Source organism: Scatophagus argus, chromosome 6, assembly GCF_020382885.2.
Source record: "Scatophagus argus isolate fScaArg1 chromosome 6, fScaArg1.pri, whole genome shotgun sequence".
NCBI classification, from domain to species: domain Eukaryota; kingdom Metazoa; phylum Chordata; class Actinopteri; family Scatophagidae; genus Scatophagus; species Scatophagus argus.
In genome coordinates this window covers 3,789,452-3,810,259 of record NC_058498.1, presented here as the reverse complement: position 1 = coordinate 3,810,259, position 20,808 = coordinate 3,789,452, and the positions used below count along the sequence as shown (strand labels likewise).

The 20,808-nt window shown below is 40.1% G+C and overlaps 2 protein-coding genes across 10 annotated transcripts in view; one reads left to right on the top strand and one right to left on the bottom strand.

Moving 5' to 3' along the window:
• Nucleotides 1-18,572, bottom strand: part of sox2 (SRY-box transcription factor 2) — a 152,821-nt gene extending 134,249 nt beyond the window's left edge. For 2 of the 8 annotated variants that reach the window (XR_006843519.1, XR_006843522.1), the window contains exons 1-3: nt 18,417-18,568; nt 6,769-7,066; nt 6,455-6,511 (exon numbers count right to left, since the gene is read on the bottom strand). The gene's annotated coding sequence lies outside the window, so the exon portion shown is untranslated. Of the gene's footprint in view, nt 1-4,396; nt 5,096-6,242; nt 6,366-6,454; nt 6,512-6,768; nt 7,067-18,416 lie in introns of those variants that run through there. The other 6 variants (XR_006843518.1, XR_006843521.1, XR_006843520.1 and 3 more) reach the window with 6 other exon arrangements.
• A 15-nt stretch (nt 18,573-18,587) lies between these two features.
• On the top strand, nt 18,588-20,576 carry dnajc19 (DnaJ (Hsp40) homolog, subfamily C, member 19). Of its 2 annotated transcripts, none has more exons than XM_046390718.1 (6): nt 18,588-18,670; nt 19,003-19,054; nt 19,453-19,526; nt 19,656-19,735; nt 19,984-20,054; nt 20,371-20,576. In XM_046390718.1, exons 2-6 carry the CDS (start codon nt 19,012-19,014, stop codon nt 20,439-20,441), a joined length of 339 nt encoding a protein of 112 aa, XP_046246674.1. In that variant the 5' UTR covers nt 18,588-18,670; nt 19,003-19,011; the 3' UTR covers nt 20,442-20,576. The 2 variants fall into 2 exon arrangements, with proteins under 2 accessions (XP_046246674.1, XP_046246673.1); XM_046390717.1 differs by having other exon boundaries at nt 18,588-18,725.
• The last annotated feature ends 232 nt before the right edge of the window (nt 20,577-20,808 follow it).

The window sequence follows — 20,808 nt, the reverse complement described above, 5'->3', positions numbered from 1 at the left end:
AGAGCGAGAGAGAGAGAGAGAGAGAGTGTGTGTGTGTGTGTGTGTGTGTGTATATCAGATAGCCAGGAGAGGCCTTGAGGCCTGAAGAGGCTTGTGCACACTTCCATGAATGACAACTGATACATACATGCAGGCACCTGTATGCTTGATCAGAAACACACACACGTCTCAATCAATATTGGGTGCGGGTCTATTGAACATCACAGCTGCCATGTCATTCAAAGTACTATTGGTTAGTAGAAATTATGAAAAATGTACTCTCATATAAAAGGCACGAAAACCTATTTATTGCATCAACATGTTTCTGAAGCGTCACTGTAATTGCACTCAAAGGAAGGACTAGAGCTGACATAAGTGAAAAGCAGGAGGCCTGTGTGTGTGTGTGTGTGTGTGTAGATGTGTGTGTTGTTTTCGGTCAGCAGACGACTGCTTTGTACACAGTCATGTCTCGCAGCAGTTACCTAACACTTAAATCAGAAACCCTTCATTATCAGTAAAAAATTTCACAAATTCTATGGGACATTACATTTTGTTTACATCACTTCATGCATACGTGTGTGTGTCTTGCGTGTGTGTACATGTTCACCTCCAGTCGCCCCCCACCTCCCCACTGTGTATTGTGATGCTGTCAGCTTGCTGTTTGATGGATGGCAGAAGATTACACCAAGCCTCATCCTCTGGCTCATCATCTGCACCATTAGTTATAGATCCACACACACACACACACACACTTAAAGACATGTGAGGTGTTTGCTTGACTTCTCCCTCAGAAAAGACAACCGACAGTACAAAGGAAAATAAAGTAGAACATGAAATATGAAAGTGTAGAACATGGTGCAATAGCAAAGAGAGAGTGAAAATAAAAAGTAAAACAAATATACAGCAGAGAGTATGACTCCTTTTCATTCCTGGGCTCCTTTCATCCATTTTCCATCCACTTCACCACTCTCTCAGGTAAATGTGTATCCATTATATGTAATCGACTATCCACATTGTTATTTGAGTGTCAAGTGCTGCACCGTAGTTTTTAGACCCTTTCCAGCATAAAAACCTCAGTCCTCATTGGGACCAACGCTCTGTCCTGATAAGACCATGAGGACCACAGTCTAACTTTAGCTCTGAGTGTCTTAACATAATGACAGAAAAGTTCAGTAATGCTTGAGCGCCTCCAACTGCATTGTGTGTCACAAGAGCAGAAATTATAAGGAAACAAATGAAACGAGTTGTCACTGAACAGTTAAAAAGCTTCCTCGTTAAGTCGATAAAGAACCAATAATGATCCAGGCAGCATTACATTTTAAAAACACATTTGCTGTTGCAAATTACTAGTAAAGATTAACAAAACTGTGTAAATAACAATTTTCAAAAGCCCTTAAGAATTAATATTTTATTACAGTAACCCCAACTTTAACCCTGTCCTCTCCTCTCACCTCTCCTTACCAGCAAGAAACAACTCCTGATTTCTGATTAACAGCTGGAGCTGAGAGCTTCACAGTAACTACCCAGGAGGTTTAACAGCTTGAATGCCCCTTGTTCCTCTCTGTCCACTAATGCAGCTCTGAACACTCATCAGCCCTCGCTATAACCCTCATTAGCTTATCGGGACAAGACAAAAGGGAATATTAACACCACCTGGCCCACTCAGGGGCCAAGCTGTGGTGTCACATCTAGATAGCAGGTATTACTGTGTGAGTCTACCCATCCTCGTCCACTGATACAACTCTGTAAGCCTCTCATTACCTTATCATCTTAAGACAATACTTCTCTGATTCCTACCCTTCTACCTGAGAGTCGCTGTATTTACCAAGATATTCACTGGTCATCCATTACACATGGCACCTGAGACTCAAATACACGACCACCAAACTTCACCTTAACCCTTCTGTATCCTCATTACCTTATCTGGGGAAGACAAGGCAGCGCAGAGGTAGCTTTAGCTAGCTTAAGGTTCTGATTGATTGACTTTGCTAGCTTTTGGATTAGCTGTATGGCTAACGCAGTTCCTGCAGGCCAAGGTGAGGGCTGTCTTAATGCAGCAGCTTTGGGGCAGAAAGCGGCCTAATTTCAGCTTCTATCGCAGCTAGCAGGGCTTCAGGGGGCTTCCTGGGAGCCACAGTGAGCGGTAGCTAAGACAAAGTAGTGTGAGGTTAATCCCAGCAGTGGAGAAGTCAGAAGGTATTAGTGGGTATTTAAATAAAGGGACCAGAGCACACCTGTTTAAAACCTCAGCATGGCTGAACATACATCACTTTGACAGTAGACGAATGTGCAAACAGATACGAAACAAAGTAACATAGGAAGAGTGCAGTGCAGTATATATTTGAATTAAATCAGGATATATTTGTGGGAACATGACAGCAGAGAGATGTAGCTTTGTAGGAACTTCAACTTCTGTAATTTAAAGCCATCTAATAGTGTGCTTCTGCCGTGTTGTTTGTCTTGCAAAAGTCCTACAACTCTCACAGAAATCTTAATGAAAAATCTGTTTTGGTTGCCACATAGGATTGTTTACCTTTACTCTCAACACACACTCTTTTCAATGTGGCCAGGCAGCCCAAAAGATCTCCATTGAAAAAACAAAATTGCTCCACACTTCAAATAATTATCTACTTATAAATACTCATAAATATGCACTCATTAGTGTATAAACTCAGAAACACAGGGACACAGGGTTTTCCTTCCTTAGAAGAGCCTGTTATATCTACAGAGGGAGTGACTACTCTTCTTCCATGAAGTCCGCTATGCTAGATGCCACTAAATCCCACACACTGAACCTTTAACAAACCAAACGATGAAAGAAAATGGTATTTGAGTTTTGGTAATAGGATTTCTTTCTTTTTTCTTTTTTCTTATTTGAAAACAATTGCAAGACACTACTGTGTGCAGAATCCTGTTTAACATACAACTGAAAGCAATATTAAATCAATGTATCTACAACATCCCTACTAAATACACACACACACATATATCTGTACCCATCAGCATGCATGTACTAAAAAACTGTTCATCTTCTATCTTTTATCTATTGTACTTTGTATATTGTATATATGATCTCACACACACAAAATGACACTGCGCTCTCTCTCACACACAGAGACACACGCACTCACTCACTCTAACACACACACACACACACACGTCATGTGTAGCGAACAGTGGAATTATGGGAGTTCATAGGTTAAGTACAGAAGCTGTCCAAATCAGTAGGTCAGCTGGCAGACCGAGGAAATGACAGGCTTAATGACTGGCTGCTGCTGCTGCTAATGACTGCCTATGCACAGCTAGCTGGGTGGAAGAAGAGCCTGACTGACAGGTGCATGCACGCACACACACACACACACACACACACACACACACACACACACACACACACACAGGTGCACTCTCTTTCTCACACACACACACACTCACAGATTGGCCTCTCCTGTTTGATGAGCTGTAATTGGTGGTGAGACCCGACCATCCAGTCCTGAGCGGTGAAGGCCCTGCTCAATACTTTAACAGCCCATTAACGGTTATTAGGGCGTCCTTAAGGGGCTGTGCGGGTCAGAACACATTGCTAACCTAGCAGAGATTATTAACCCATGAGATTTAATAGAGAAGATACTTCTACAGTATAATTCAAAATAATATGTGACAGTGAAAAAAAAGCAGCTGGACATTTAATAATAAATATATTTTTGACACTTTCAGTCATGTTTGATATCAACCTGTCCCATAGCTGGATCATTGCCTTTTGTTATATTCATGTTCCATTGATTTAGGTTTGTAGAATAAGCAGAAACTACCACATGCTGCTTGTGAAATCTTGCTCTTGTTTTTATCTCAAATGCAGCATCAGCTGCGTCTCTTTTCGATTTCATTGTATATACAACAAAGATTTTAATTCAAGACATTTATTGTAAATTTTTCATGATGTATTAATAATGACAGTCTGTTGATATTTAGTACAGACAGTGTGGACCATAGACAACAATGAGTGCAAAGTTACTTTTAGTATAAAAAAAATTAAGTGACTTGAGAACAGCAGTATGTGGGAATATCTTTCTTTAGTCTTTTTAGGCAAAATTGCCAAGTAACAATTATTATACATAGTCCAAACTCAGTGTCAGCATATGATGTAACACGGAATTTAGACACAGCACTGTTAGCTGAAGAACTGTAAGACTTTTGCTGAATGAAGGACACTGTGCATCGAAACTGCAAACCTCAGAAACCTTCAAAATTTAAGTAAAGAAATGGTAAAATGAGTAAAATAAAATAGTGTTAAAAAAACAGTGAAGTGTTGCAATAATATGGCTCGACTGTATGTAATTAAAAGAAATATGAAAGTGAAAAGCCAGTGTATTCCTGTCCCCTTCCGAACACACGAACACACACACACACACACACACACACACACACACACACACACACACACCCACCCCTGTGCTGGGTAGCGAGGGGTTGAGTGCTTCATTGGTAACAATCAAAGCAGCGATGCATGCCGTGTGACTAAATGACTGTAACCCTCCAGACAGACTGGGACTCTGCTGTCAGTGTGTGGCAACACCAAGATAGCTCATTACCCATTCTGTTCCAACTGGATTTTAACCAGCATATTTGTTTCAGTGCAAATTCTGACATTTCAATATGCCAACAGAGAAATCAGCTCATTTGAATGTGGCTTGCTTGCTCATTGTTCCTTGAAAAAAAAATACAGGGGGAGGAGGTAAAGGGTGCAACTTTTATCGATCCGGTGACTGAGTACAGCCTCGGGTAAAGTAAGATTAACTTTGACAGGGTTTATGCAGTGTTCACGAAGTAAATGCAAGACTTTTAGACTTTTTTTAAATACCACAGAATGTTAATTAATACAGTTTTAACTGTCATACTGGTAAATGAAGGATAGAAAACTACTAGAGACAATAAGGAGAATGATAATGACACAGTAATATAATTTATCTATTCATGTGGCCTGGACCCTTATAAATGGCAGATGGATTAATCAATTAAAAAGTTCATTTAGGGTTTGACAAAGGATTGCTTTGCACGAACAATCCACTGCTCCACCAGTCCTACTTGCAGTTGACAGATGCATGATTAATGTTACGGTCTACAGAAGGAAAGAATAAAAAAAAATTCTAAACACTCTTGTAAGAGACATTTAAGACTTTTTAATACCCTTCAATTCCTGTTTTGAGGGAGCTGCAGTCAGTGCTTTTTAAGACTTTTTAAGACTTTTTAAGACTTGCAGATACCACAAAGACTGAAAAGGTTTTAGGATAAATATCAACATTAAAATGAAGTTCTCATGGATTCCTTAATTATGTTGTCGCCAGGTGTCAACTTGCACCTTCTCAGCTCGTTCCAAGATGGCTGAATGCATTACCTACAACTTAGCCAGTCAAGTCACAAGTGAACAGAACATAGATCACCTGTTTCAACAGTCAATCAGCTCATAGCAAAGTAAGCTAGTCAAGTCAGATACTATCCGTCAGCTGGTAGAAAAAACACCAACTCTTTACCAATCAGTAGGAGACCAGCACTTCAGTGCATCACATCAACATTTCACACACAGGTGAAACTAACACAACTGGTTCAAATGATTACCAATAAGTGATGAGACAGACATGTCTTGAAACTAAAGGCAGAGGTGAAGAAGGCAACGACGCAAGGCAGAGTGATGTTTATTCCTTCCATCTTCAAGGTTTGTTTGCAGTCGGATTAATTCAAGCTTATCCCACAGTTTATGCAGAAAGTTGGGTGAACTGCTGATATGCATTGTGTCTGAAATCACTTCCTTGTTCACTCAATCATTTCAAATGTATTGGATATTTACTTCTGTTATGCACACACACTTAAAGTAAAAAGTGTACTGTAACTGTTTTTGTAACCTCAAAAGCAACTCCATCAGCTCCACATTATACAGACTAATGACTTACTGGGCAGAACTTAAATACTGATATACAGATGACAAGCAATGTCAGTGTTGAACATGATGGCATATGGCATCATTTGTCAAAGTTGAATTAAATGTATTGCCTTTGGCTGCCTATCTGTAGTAAAAACTCAAAGATGTTACTACTCCTGTTGCATTAAAAGCTCAGAGTGTAAAGAAAAATAAAAAATACAGAACAAGCAATGAAGAGATTCTCTGGCAGTGCAGGAAGAGTTTTTAAGCTAAACATTAACAGGCTAAAGAAGCATCAATCCACGAAAAGACGCATATACACCTGTAAGTATAGAAAACTACAAACTTAAAATGACTTATATTGATTTATAGAGAAAAGAAAACGTAGAGTAACCCCTGTGGGCACGTCACATGAGATATATAATACATGAGGAGGAGGGAGGCGATGGCTGTCTAAGAGAGACACAGAGAACTGAAGAATGAGACAGAGAGACACAAAGAGGACTCAAAGAGAGAAACAATACATCTGTAATATGTAGCAAATCAATTATCACAACTCACCAATCTGCAGGAAGAGACTTCAGGTAACTGCTCGGTCACTGTACAGCACCAACTGGTCTGAAGGCCACAGAAAGCAAACATTTAAATATATATTAATAATGTCATCACTTTAACTTCAAGAAAGGACTATAACTAACATTAACAGTTAAGGCTGTCTATATATGACCAGTCATCAACGCTCTCTCACTACATCACAGGTGAGCGTGTAGGCATCATGCAGCATCTGTTTATCTTATTTTCTTATATAAGTCAACAAGTTAGCCTGAGTTTAGTTTGTACAAATAGACAAGTATTGATATTCCAAATGATCTGACCTGTAATAATCCCCGAGCCAGCTGCCTGCCCAGGTGTCACTCAGGTAATAATCCGGCAGATCCATGCAGGTGAATGCTGAGGGTCCCTACAGCAGTCAGGTGCTCTCCTCCAAGACGTCCAAGCAAAAGAAACAGAGACGATGAAAACGGTCAGCTGAAATCCTCTTCCTGTCCCTTGTAATCCTTCAGCACAATGATCCCTGCAGGATGCTTCATCTCCTCCTCTGCATCTTCATCTCTCCTCCAGACTCCTCTAATGAGGCGTTGCACCTCCGAGTGTCAGACTGTCCAGACCCACCTGCAACAGGACAACAGGTAAGAGGAGATCAGCAGCATTCAGTGGCGGTGAGACCATTCTTCCACCCCTCTTCTCTCCTCAGCATCGACAACTCTGTCTGTTCCTCGGAGTGTCTCTGCCAAGAGTAGCCGGGCACAGCCGTCCTGTTTTGCCGCTCTTTGCCAAACACACACACATACACACACATACACAGAGGAGAGTGTTGTGTTGTTTTTTTTTTTTTTTTTTCCAGCAGCCAAGCTAACCCTGAGCCGGGGCCCGGTCTGCCTTTGAGATGCTCTCTAGCCCACAAACACAAGACGGCTTTCATTATCTTGCCCGTCGCAGCGCAAGGCCTAGCTTCTAAAAGCTACTGATTTCTTTCTTCCCTTAGCCCCCTGCACAAAGGGAGGGCATTTTGTAAATTACTTGCTCGTTTCAGACCAACAAAAGGTACTTTCATTGAACCCTCCCTCCCCCCAACTGCTCTATCTCTATCCTCCCGCCATTTGATTTTGCTCAAATTTGATTACAAGGCTTGAAAAAGGAGGGGAAGAAAAGAGAAGAGGAAATAAGAAAGCCCCACAGATGGCGTGTTCATTCAGTGCTGTGAATGGCTTTATATGGGCTGCCTTTATACATGTGGCAATCCAAAGACGCTTCAGCCACTCCGCTAAAAAAAGAACTTGACAAAATTATTGGTTTGGCGGCTTTCTTACACGACTGACACGGGGAACTTGTGAAAAGAAAAGCCTGCCTTCTCCTCCTTTCTTTCTTTCTTGCACTCTCCTTGTCTCTGCACCTCACGCTCTCTCTGGGTCGTACACCTGAATCAAAACTAAACAAGGTGTTTGATTGTGAGAGAAAGCGAGAGTTTGCTTGCATGTATGTGGCGTCATATTAATAACCACCTGCCCTGACCCCCATACTAGGCCACATTGCAAGACAACAAAGTCACATATTCAGCAGAACGGACAGGAAGGAAATCAATGAGACATACTCTGACCACTAGATTTGATCATACATCCACACACACACAAACACACACATCCAGCTGAAATCAAACAGCTCAGTCTGAACTCAAAACATTAGCCAACACAAAGCCCAGAGCGTTCTGTTCCCTCACAGGCTATAATCCTGTATCCACAATGGACCACTCACTCTGCACTTGTTTTCCTCAGGAGGATAATTATAGGTCTGTAGTCACACACACACAGCTTTAGAGCTCTCTTGCTTTCTCACTAACACACACACACTTACAGCAGAGGACTTGGCAGTGCAGGGTGAACTATAACTTGTTATGCCATTACCAAATCATCACACACCACAGAACGTAGGATGAAGTGATGGTCTGGGACCTGACATGGCCACTCTGGCTCAAAGAGACTAATGGACAGGGTCACTTAATCCATGGATCCAATGACCAGACATCAGAGTCCAGGTCGCAGCCCACATCGTTCAATCAGTGAGGTAAAACAGCAGCCATCACTGAGGTCAATGGGCCAAAACAACTGGGCATCTTTTACAGGCAGAAATGTAGTCATTGTCAATCCTTAAATACTGTGGCTTTTCCTTTGTTTTTCGCTCTGTCTGCTATAAAGAGCACCCAATTCACACACTGAGCAGCAGCTGAACAGTCCTATGACTCAGGAATGAACAACTGGGACGATGCCAACAAACCACTTGCACTGAGGGAAAGGATGAGATCTTAACATGGTTACACCTGTCTACCATCACAAATAACTTCTGAATTTTATTACTTTATTCAAGAATTTCCCTCCAGGGATTAATAAAGGAATTCTGATTCTGATTCTGATTTACAACTCAGAAGAATTTATTTGAGTTGAAATAAAAGTCTTTTACAACTTTGGTGGCTGCATAGTTTAGATTGAGAGAGTCAATAGGATTCATCCTCTGGGGAACATCAAAGTCTGTACAAAACTTTATCTTGATCCATCCAAAAGTCATTAAAATATTTCTGTCTTGACCAAAGTGTCGGTCTGACAGGCTGCCATCACAAGCCTGGCAAAACAATTAGAAAACACTGTGTAAAATTTAAAGTTGACAGTTTTTGTGTCTGTCATCGATAAGTAGCTGACAGTTTGACGTGGCACATCAAGGAGTGAGCTAAAGGAGTTAAAGTAAAATAAATTCTCATTGCTTGAACTCATCATCAATAGCTGAAAGCACAGAGGAAACTACAAGTATATGCAGAGGGTCACACGGTTACTGGAGGTATCAATATTATTAGTACTGCACTTTCAAAAAGTTGGGGGTGTCACAACGGGAAAAAAAAAATCTAGAGATATCCTGACTATTACTTACTAGTTCGGTTCAAGCTTCATAAATCCTTCACGTTGTGCAACTCGATAGCTTTCGTTTTGACCCTACCTGGAAGGTAACTGCAAATCTTTCAAACTTTCAAACGTGCTCCAACAATGGAGTACATAATCTGGTGCAAGCACACGTTTATTGGAGATGTTTAACCACAAATCTCCAGAAATTTTCCATTTCAATCCAAATTCCCAACAAAAATCTGTAAAATGTAAAATTTAACACTGTGTGAAGGTGCTTCAGCATGTAAATATTTCAATGTCCGAAGACCACATGTGTCCATATCGTGTGAATTGTTGAATAAAATAACATAAAATAAAATGCACCAGAACTCCTCCCAGCTTCGACTGGGGAATATTGTTTCAGTACAACAAAATTATGTCTGCACGCACCAACCTTAGCCCCCATACACTGTGACATACACACACTGCAGCTTCAGAGGGCAGAGATATAAAGCTGTAAAACGCTGACAGGACAGAAGAGCAGCTCTCACAGCTTTCATATCTACCACTTTAGAGATATTAGTGCTACCAGGCATCCCCACCGGCCAACCCACATTACATTTTCCCTCAAACCTGCATGACAGAGGCTCAGCACAGCACAGCATGAACACCCTTTCCCAGAGATGTTGGGATTTTAAAGAAAAAAAAAAAAAAAGAAAAGAAAAGCAGGACAATTTGATTTTTTTATGAGCTACTGATGAGGGCAGAGATTCCCTCAGTGGTCAGAGAATGTTCATAATCAGCAGTCAGGTCTCCATCCACAAGCCTGAAGTAATTATTGTCTCAAGATAAAAACGAAAAGCACGGGTGATTTTTTTTTTTTTTTTGAAAGAGGAAAATAAACTAGAGATAGAAATGACCTTAATATTATTTCTCTCTCTGGGCATTTCGAATAAGAGTATTCCATCGGAGGGTTTGATAAAAGGATTATGCGGCAAGCTTTATGCTGCTGGAGTCAAATCTGGATATGGAAGGAGAGCTGTTTGATTGAATAATTCTTGTTTCTTTTCTGCCAGGCTAGCAGTCCTCTTTGGGAAAAGTAAAAAATCAGCATTATGCCAGATTTACACATGTGCTTTGACTGTCTGTAGAAGTCAGTCTGCTTGTACTGTATGTCTGTCAACCGGGCAGCCTGTCTGTCTGCATGTTGGACTGTTTGCATGTCTGCCTGGGAAGTTAAAAACACACTCTGGTGCAGAATAAATCTATTCAAATGTTGAAATGGTGCATACTTCTCTGGAAAAGCCTGTGGTCTTCCTTCTCGCCTTTAATATAAACAGTGTCCCAATTTTATCTTACATACACACAATAAAATGAAACCTCTTTCAGGAGCTGGGGGGGCTAACTAATTATTTCCCAAAGTGTGTTTTGAAACCATAAAGAAACTTTAAAATATATGAAACACAGAGCAAGTTATTCCACAATAAACTGGAACTCCTGCGCTTTTTGTTTGAGCTCTTCACTCACTTCATAATCTTTATCTTCTGATCACACTGTTAATGTGCACCTAGCCTTGTAAAACTGTCCTGGATGTCACTCAGTTGTCAGTCCAACACTGTGGGAAAAATATGCCAACTTGAATGTGTGGGTTGATTTAGCAGTTTTGTCAAGTGTCTCTGCATGTTAATGAACCCTGTTAGTCCACTTCAAAATTCCTTCAAAGTTTGAAGGAGAATGAAGGTTATCATAACTTTAAACAAAGATGAGGTTTTAACCATAAAATAAAAAGAGTTTCTCCAAATGATTCTGTAACAGGGAAAAAATACAGAATTATTTAAAATCAGACTATAGTAACAATATTTTTACCCATACAACACTGGTTGTACTATAGAGTACCACACTAAATATACAAAAATATCATGTCATTTTTTGGTCAGCCATTAAAGGTGAGATGGGTTGGCTGGTATTTGGAATGGAAAACTGAGCAGAAGGCAAATTCCATTAATCTTTACTTAAACTGTTTAAATAACAAAGCAACGTTCATCTGCTGTTATCAGGCATCATCAGCAGCCACAGTAGGCTGTCGTTCAGGAGTTTGACCTCAGAGTTTAGTTATCATAACAGGGTTGTGACCTCATGACCTGCAGTCATTACTGCTGCCTCCCCCAATCAGCCCTCCAAAGCTGTGATAAAGCCCTCTGGGGGGAAAAAACAGGCTGCAGGAAGAGAGGTGACATTAAATTTATGTATGTGTGTGTGTGTGTGTGTTCTATCAAGTTCCTATACTTAGGAGGACAAGACATTATCACAGTGAGAGAGAAATGAGGAAAACCCCACAAAGTGAGGATATTTTGCTGCTGCTCTCCCTCTGAAGGTCTTAGTTTAGGATTAGTACTTTGGTTTGGGTTAAGATCAGAATTAAGATGAAGCACTGGTGAGGAATGGTGTTAAAAATTAGAATAGTTTCATTTTTGAACTTGGCTATAGGTTAAACAGTGTCTACAGTGACTGATTTGAATTTGGCGTTAAAGCAATAAACATATCAATATCATTCTCACATCAACATGCTCAAAATGTCACTGAAATCAGTTTCAATGAACATGAATTTCAAGCCTTAACATGAACACGATTTAAATAAGCTACCATTTTTTGCCTTTAATTGAAAATATCTGGGAGTAATGGGACAGAAAATGAAGAGAAGAAGCAGCTGCACACATCCATGTCTGGATTCAAAGCAGGGACTTTGATTCCAAGGTGTGCATCTGAGACACTCAGGAGGGTGTAAATTTTGATCCTGTAGTCGTACTGTTCTGATGCAGTGACTTCCTCAAACTTATGCAAAGCCTCTTAAAAGCCCTATGAATACCTCTACTAGTACATCTTGAACACTTGAAATGAATGCTGAAGTATGACATGATATTTTCCATTTGACTGGTTGTTTGTAAAAAAAAAAAAAAAAAAAGTACAAAATAATAACCTTCTCCAGTCTCATTCATACAGAAATCATAACTAACATATCATCAGACTGCCTCTTCTTATCTGCCCACACTGGTGAGAGCTCAAACACCACTTGGGGCTGTAGACTTGATTTTCTTTCATCATTAATTGAGTTACTGAGTCATGTTTCAAAGAACAAAGCTTTAAGGTTAGGCTAAATCCAGTAAAATAAACAGTGAGACAGAAGGCTTGATTAAATAACAAGGCTCATATAAAGACATTAGTTGTGCAACGTTATTCCTGGAGGTAGAGTTTTAATGGAGGAATTTAAAAGGTCCAGTGCGCAGGATTTACGGGGCTTAATGAAATACAATATTCAAAATATTGTTACATAAGAGTAAATCATTTATATCCAAAGAGAAATCAAGTCCACCATGCTGCACTGCCAGGTTTCTACAGTAGCCCAGAATGGACAAACCAAACACTGGCTCTAGAGAGCGGAAGGTGAGACGAGAGGTGTTTGCTGCGATATGTAACTACACTGCTAGGTGCTACTAAACCCTACACACCTTTGGACCTTTACCACCTTCTAGTTGTTGTTAAAAATAAACATTAATTTCATACTGGTTTTATGGTCAAATTCAGTGGTGGAAAGTGACTAAGTGCTTTTACAAAAGTACATTTCTTTCCTGAAATTTCCTGTTTGGCTATAATTTGAAAACTTTTGTAAACAGGCCACCAATCTCTTGCAGCTTGAAAATGGACCAAGCGTTGCCCCCCAACTTGCACAGGTCATCCAAGGAAACAGCACACATTTCAGCGTTCTGACTGGCTGTATCCAATTGCATCCAGAGGGATTTTGGTCTGCGCCCGTTAATAGCATCTCTTGAAAAATCAAAAATGAACTGAGAGGTTCCATATTAATACACGTTTGTCAATCAATCTTCAGAAAAGAATGTACTTTTTACTCCACTGCAGACATTTTACAGCTCAAAGTACTTCTATAGCTACAGGTAAAGATTTTACATACACATCAAATGATGAGTTTATTAACACAATGTATACAATATGTAACAGTATATTATTTGGATAGGTCTTTATTGAGCAACACATCTTTTGATACTTTAAGCAGAGTTGGCTAATAATCCTCACTTGAATAATTCCCTTGCACTTGTGATGGAGTATTTGCACAGTGTGGTATTGCTACTTTAAAAGAAGTAAGTGATCTGAATACTTTAACTCCTCATTCATTCTACTTGAGTCAGAAACAAATGAAATGAAATCAAATACTGACTCAACTCTGAGTCTCAATTCTAAAATAAAAAGTTATTTAAAAAAAAACCTCAAGCTGTTGTGCTGCACTTAAAAGCATTTGAGGGCAACTCAAATGTAAAGTAGTAAGTACATTTTCCTCCTTGGATCAATATTTTGCTAAAACATTTCCCTCATGTTCATCACACAAAGGATAATTAATCTATTTATCTTTTCTTGCATTGCAGCTTAATTAGGACCGGATGGACTTTCAGAAGCTGTTTCAAAGAAGAATTTGATGACCATTGATCCTGAAGGAAAACAGCAGACTGAATAGTAGAGAATGCAGTAATTTAGCTTGTTTGAAGGGCCTGCTGCTTCCCGAGTCTGCTGCGTATCACTCCTCCTACTTCATTTTGTGACAATCATGTTTGAAAAAAAAAAACCCCAACAATTTATGCAGTCTTCTATGTACCACAGAAATATTTGTAATACAAACTGTTTTCCAGCTAAAGCCACAACTGTAGGTGCTAAACATCAAACATCAGTCAATGACAAGAGTCAGTCAGATTTGACTAATTTAGAGTGATGATGACATTAGGAAATTATTAAAATAAAAATCAAAGGAAACTTGACTATTTTTATGGAGTTCAGGATTCTGTGTACAGGTACAGAACCTTTCCTTGTTTTGTTATGTTAAATGTTTAATGATTGTTGTGTGAGGGAAGCTCCCTAATGACAACATTTCGTTCTTGCTTAATCGTCAAATACAAAACCGAATCTTAGCTGACTAACTTGCACAATATAAGGTCAAGAAAAGATTTAAACTGATGAAAATACTCAAACATAAAATCAAAACGAAGCATTAACAGGTTCCAGAATAAAGAAAAATTCTCAAGTTAACAGGTGGTTAATAAAGTGTAAGCATCTTTTGAAAAGCCATGTGCAACAGGATCGTGTCACAAAGTCGACAGGAGCACCGTGCCTATTGGCAGAAATGAGTCGTTCTCATGAAGTCACTCCAGAAAATGATTGGCCAGGGAAAATAACTCACTCACAAGAGGGCACAGCACAGTAGGTCAAAACCTGACTTTAACAAGTGTCAAGTCCAAACTAAACCAGTAGGACAGAGTGAAAGGGTTTTATCACTTCTTTTACTTGTTTTCTGTGAAATTAAGGGAAATTAAAATGAGACTGTGCAAAAGCAGAAGATGTGAGCCCCACCAAACTGCAGCACAACAACCATCTCTTCAACCATCAGCAACGTCTCAAAAACTTCTCAACAACTAATGACAAAACTTTTGTCATCAGGTAAATGTGTCTATTAGGAGGGAAGAGACCAGTGCAAAGCCCACTTTTCTATCAAAACATGCAGGTCACCTCAGTCTGTGTACATTTCAGTCTCCTCAATGCACAATGCAAATACAAAGTCTAAATGCAACTCACAAAACACGAATGCAGCCCGGCATGAATCAAAACTTAAGACCATCCCTCTTCATCTGCTCCAGGCAGCCTCCCCTTTCTGTCCCTAAAGTACCTCATTGTTATTCCTAATCACTCCACAGAATCATAAACAATCTCACAACTTTTCTTTTTTTTTTTTTTAAATTCACCCCTCTCTGTTTATGCAGTTCCCAGAAGGCATTGCCTTTTAGACTCTCTCTCCCTCCGGCGGCAAAGATGTCAGGAAAACAAATAACGGTGGAAAACAAAACAAAACAAAGTCTCCTGAAATACCTTGTGGATGCCCAGAGGAAGGCGCTGGACAGACAGATGAGCAGATAGGTTTCCTCTGTCCTCCTCTCTCAGGCTGCCTCCTCTCTCGGCGTGCTGTGGAGAGTGACTGCTCACAGCCCGTCTGGCATATCTAATTAGAGCCAGGCTGTTGCCGCTATCGGGCAGAGGATCTACCTCTCCAATCTCTCCTGACTCAATCTTCCCCATCTCTGATTTTCTTTTATATTTATGCTGGAATATTTAATTGTAGACAAAAGGTTACTCTGGGCTCTATTCATCGCACACAGGCAGAATAATCTCCTTTAAAAGGCTTGACATTTCAGGCTTTTCAAAAGGGGCTGAAAAAATTATATCCCCGCTTTTGTTAATCAATGAAGTAGAACTCCCCCGAACAAAAGAATTAAATTGCTTGGTTGGGTTAATAAAACACACAGAAATAGCTGCTTCCTGTGGGCTTTTGTGCCTGCCACTGGCTCCCCCCATATGCAACCAGCACTGTAATTCCATATGATTTGGGGGGCAAAACTCTCATTTCTCCACACAGTTGGCTTTTTAAATCCTATTGAATGAGCAGTCTGTGAGGCTGGCTGATTGGGACCTCTTGCCTGAGCCTGGCTGCCTGGCTAGCAGAACAGGCTCTCTCCATTCAAATATGACTTTCACTAAGGAGAGACAGCGGGTCCACTACAATTTACAATTTCTATACTGCCCATGCCTCGGAAAAACATTGTAATTATGCAAATGATAGGGGCAATAATTAGGCCCTTCACTGTCGCATTGTGTTAGCTGCTGTCGTGTTTCGGTCCAATGGTGGTAAGGACACAGCAGGACACGTTTGGGTTTAAATTGCGCCTTACAGACAGCCTGCAGATGTTCACAGCATCTTCTGTCCTATAACAAGCCATCACCCAGAGCCAGGGTGCCTCCACATCTGACACTGTGGCAGCAGAATCTGGTTTATCTTTGGATAAGCTGCTTGAGATTGTCACTGCATGCCACAGCAACACAGAGCTGCTGTACTAGCCAGAGGCCTGCTGGTATGTGATACACTCCACTGTATCCTTCACACTCCATTTTACCTGTCAACACCACCTGTATGTTATGATAAGTTAGTTCAATGAGCCAGAAGACCTCCCTGTATCATACATGTTATATTGTAATAAATCTGTATGAAGCATGAGATTGGAAATAATTTTCTCTGTTTTACATTTCTTAAAGCTAAACTAGTACTCTAAACTACTTTTTGACTTTTGGTAAGACACAAAACAAGCAACCTAAAGTTGAAAACATTTTTGGAGAAATGTTTATCAAATAAACTAGACAAATCAGCAGATTACTATATATAATAATGAATATAATCTGCAACAGTATGTAAGTTGCAACAGTGTAAACTGCAGAGGACAGGCAATGTGTTTGCCAGGAAGATCAAGGATGCATATTTTCACTGAACTGCTGAGATTTCAATGTACATTAAATATGACTTCATCTCCTTCTTGTGTAAGCAGAGTAAAATGTCCAGTTGCCAAGATAACCCAACACTATGGCAGAATTTAAACACTTGAGTTTGTTGTCCCGAAAGACTTTACGCCTTACAACCATCATAAAGTCAGTTATGACGAATGATGACTACTGTGCTGAACATAACCTTCGATATACAAAATGTCAAACAAACCTAAAAAGAGTAAAAAAGGATGAAGCCTTGAAATGCCCATACGTCTTCTGTGAGCACCAATTTTGTGATTTCCAAGTCAAAATATATCTTGAGGTTTAGATTAAGACTGGACTTAATTTTTCTGAATTTAGACAGGTTGATTTGATTTTGGTCACATGTTACATTTGCTGTTCAAGCAACAGCTAATACAACATGTAACATCAATATAAATCAATATAAAACCATATTCAGTCCAGTTTTAATCTACACATTTTCAAGTTGTAAATCACTTCGCTTCTGGTCATATATTTAGCTCACCTGATAACTAGATTGTGTAAATTACCTCTCAATGGCCTGGTTAAACAGTTTGGCCAAAAGTCTTCTTTTGCCAGATGCAGGTTCTTGAACAAAAAGCCAACCCCCCTAGTCCTTAACTTACCAGGAAGTCATGGTTTTGGTTCAGTGTGTTTGTCTGCAGGATTCCAATATAATCACTGGCCCAGTTGCATGAATCTTGGGCCAGGGAAAGATGCATTAAACTTTGTTCCCTTCTGCAATCAGTGACACAGCCTGTATCATGTAACCAAAGGAGCATATTAAGGCCATCATTACCATCCATCCATCCACCCATTCATACTCACACAGTTGTTTTAACTTATCCACGCCAGTTAGACCTCTGCTTAGGTCTATGATGGGCAGAGCTGTTATCTATTGTTGTTGTCTAAAATTCCTTAAAGAACAACAATTCTTTTCCTATTTCAAATGAAGAGTAAGTCACAATAAATAAATCACACTCTTGCTCTAGTTAATTCAGTACACTAATTCAGTCCACCTCCAGCTGCAGCTACAGTTGGAGGTGGTCTGGTACAACCAGTACCTCAGGGTGACAAATGCTAACCAACGATAGCTAACTTCAAATAGATATTGCTGTGTGGCTGACGTGTTTAAGTCCTTTCACTGTCTTGATAACATCTTTACTTGTATTACCTGCCCCACTGTGCCCCTGGCTTGCTAGTAAATGGTGCAGTTATGCTATTTCATGTTAGCTTGATAGCTAATGTGAGCATATAACACTGGAACACACAGGAAACGATAGTCAGTAAATTAGCTATTTAACTTTTGCTAAGCTGTGGTTACTGTGGTCATAAGTATCTTATTTTTCCATCTAATATGTGAGTGACTGTAACCAATCACTGAAAAAATTATTTTATATATGCCAATGGTTGTAAGTTGCCATTGCAGAAAGTTAGCATTAATCAACCATCATAAACACTAGCATTCTACCAAATCAAAGTTTGTAGCATTTAAAGAGTTTAAAATTACATTACAAACAGACTAAGCGCTTAGAGACAATCACCGAATGTATGTTTCTTTAAAATAGCGTTAGCTGACATTAGATATTTAGATTAGATAGTTAACTAACGGTTACATTTAGCTTGACAACACAGAAACCCACAAACAGCTTAGCTTTCAAGTGTAAACCACTGAAGTTGAGGAATTAAAATCAAGTTATAATTACCGCCAAAACGTTCGTGTCAACCTCCAATGGCATTCGTGGTGAGAGGGAGACTAGAAAAGAGTTACCTCAGGTGAGGGGATTTAAATAGCCTTGAAGGCGGGGTTGAATGTTCGGGTCCGCCTCCCCGCGGGCTGCAAGCTGCAAGGCAGGCCACCGGGGGAAGAGGAGGGCCCAGCGCGTATCAAGGTTTTACGACAGTTCTGCGCCATTTCCGGCAGAAACATATGAACAGCACAGCGAGGAAAACATGAGAGGTCAGAAGTTATGGTGCTGATTTTTGACAGAAACGGAACGTAACATACAGATATGGTAGGTCGGACGTGTTATTTACTAACTGGAACGACAACCTGAAAATGGCTGCATGATCAGTCGTCAGGCGATAAGTTCGCAAACGAGGATTCTAAAATGGCTAAGCTAACATTAGCTTTACTTGGACATGACCCAAGCCGACGTAACCAAATGTAGTTAACATTTGAATAACCACGTCAATCCGCTATTAGGTCAGCCTGTTAGTAGTGAATGCGTGTGTACCCCCATAATGTGTTTCTGACCTTCACCTTCTGCTTCTCCCTCTCTGTCTCTGCAGGCCAGTTCCATGGTGGCAGTGGGACTGGCTCTGGCGGCAGCTGGATTTGCAGGTGAGAAACTCCTGTAAAATCCGGTCACCTTGAGTCTCCCGTTACCCATTACACAGTCTGTATTTATTCATTTGCACTGCCTGTGTTTGGTTACAATGCACAGAACACTTGCATATCGACATTATGTGTTGTTGTCATTGTCGCCTATTTGTTATCATTTACAAATTTCTTGGGTTGAAATTAATTATTCAAAGCAAACCGTCATTCAGACTGACAGAATGAGTTGATGTGATGAACTACAGTGAAATGCGGTTCATTACTTCCAATATCAGTTAGACTGATTTTAAACATGGCTGCTATCCTTGCTATTGACACAGTCAGTACTGATGTTTCTACAAATATTTCTAACAGATGATGTAGATATTTGATATTTGCTTCCCCTCTTCTTTGTCTTCCAGGCCGCTATGCCATGCAGGCCATGAAGCAGATGGAGCCTCAGGTGAAGCAGGCCCTTCAGAGCTTCCCCAAGACAGTAAGAAGTGAAACATGCACACCACACGTTTATCTCCAGACGTGTTAGATACCAGTTGATCTCTTGTTTTTGCTTGTAAGGATCAGTTCGCAGATCACAGTGAGATGTTAACTGCGTATGTTGTTGTAGGCTTTTGGAGGAGGATATTATCGAGGTGGATTTGACCCAAAGATGAATAAGAGAGAAGCTGCCCTAATTTTAGGTGTCAGGTATGTGAACACTCTTTCCCACTCCAGTCCCTCCTTCCACCACCCAGCAGTCGGTCTCTAGTATATCACTTAAATGTTATTGGTAATCCAGAGTCAGCTCAAAAGATTAGTTCTGTGCTGAATGTTAATCTGTCTTGCTGTTGTCTGCCATTGAACTATCCAGCAAAGCAGAAAATTTGCCACCCTGTACTGTTCACATTGATAATTAAAATGATAATTCACTGTTGTACCACTGCTCTGTCTGTCAGCCCCACAGCCAACAGGAATAAGATCAGAGAAGCCCATAGAAAACTGATGATCCTGAACCATCCAGACAGAGGTAAGTGGGGCTTTGAAAGTTCCCCATTGGTTTTTATAGATTTGTGACAGACACTGTGGGTTACAGTACTACAGTGTAATATATGATGGTGCTCAACAGACTGATGGAGTAAGAAAACATACACTGTATTCATCTACTTTGTTCAAGTGTAACTTTCTAAATCTAATGGCTACCCTCCTCAGCATGTTTTACATTCAGCTCTTAAGGGGAAATGATGGATCCAACATGATCGCAAAAATTGATATTTTAGACTTCAGATTTCAGCAAAATCTCCTGAAATGTAACCATGGACACTGTGTGTGCGTGTGTGTCACAGGTGGATCTCCCTACCTCGCAGCGAAGATAAACGAAGCGAAGGATTTGATGGAGGGTCAGTCAAAGAAATAGAAACAAGGACGCTGGTGATAACTTCTCGCTGATCTTCGCTGATCTTATCCATCCTGTTGCACTGACTGACTTGAGCGATTACCACAATTTTCTAAATGATTGTTCTCAAATAAAATCACTGTACAAATTGTTAAAGGAGATTCTCCCTCATTATCATGTTATATTTTAGATTTTATGTGTGTGTTTCTTTAGGGTGCCTTTCAACAAGACAGGAGCTTAGATTCATATTTTTAATATCCATCTTTTGGTATAACAGCCCACTGTGTCTCAGTGTTACAGTGAAGGGTTTGAGTCAGTGCAGATTACACACACACAGCACCTATATTACATTGTTTAGCAGCAAAACAGCAAAGTATCCCTTTTGTAT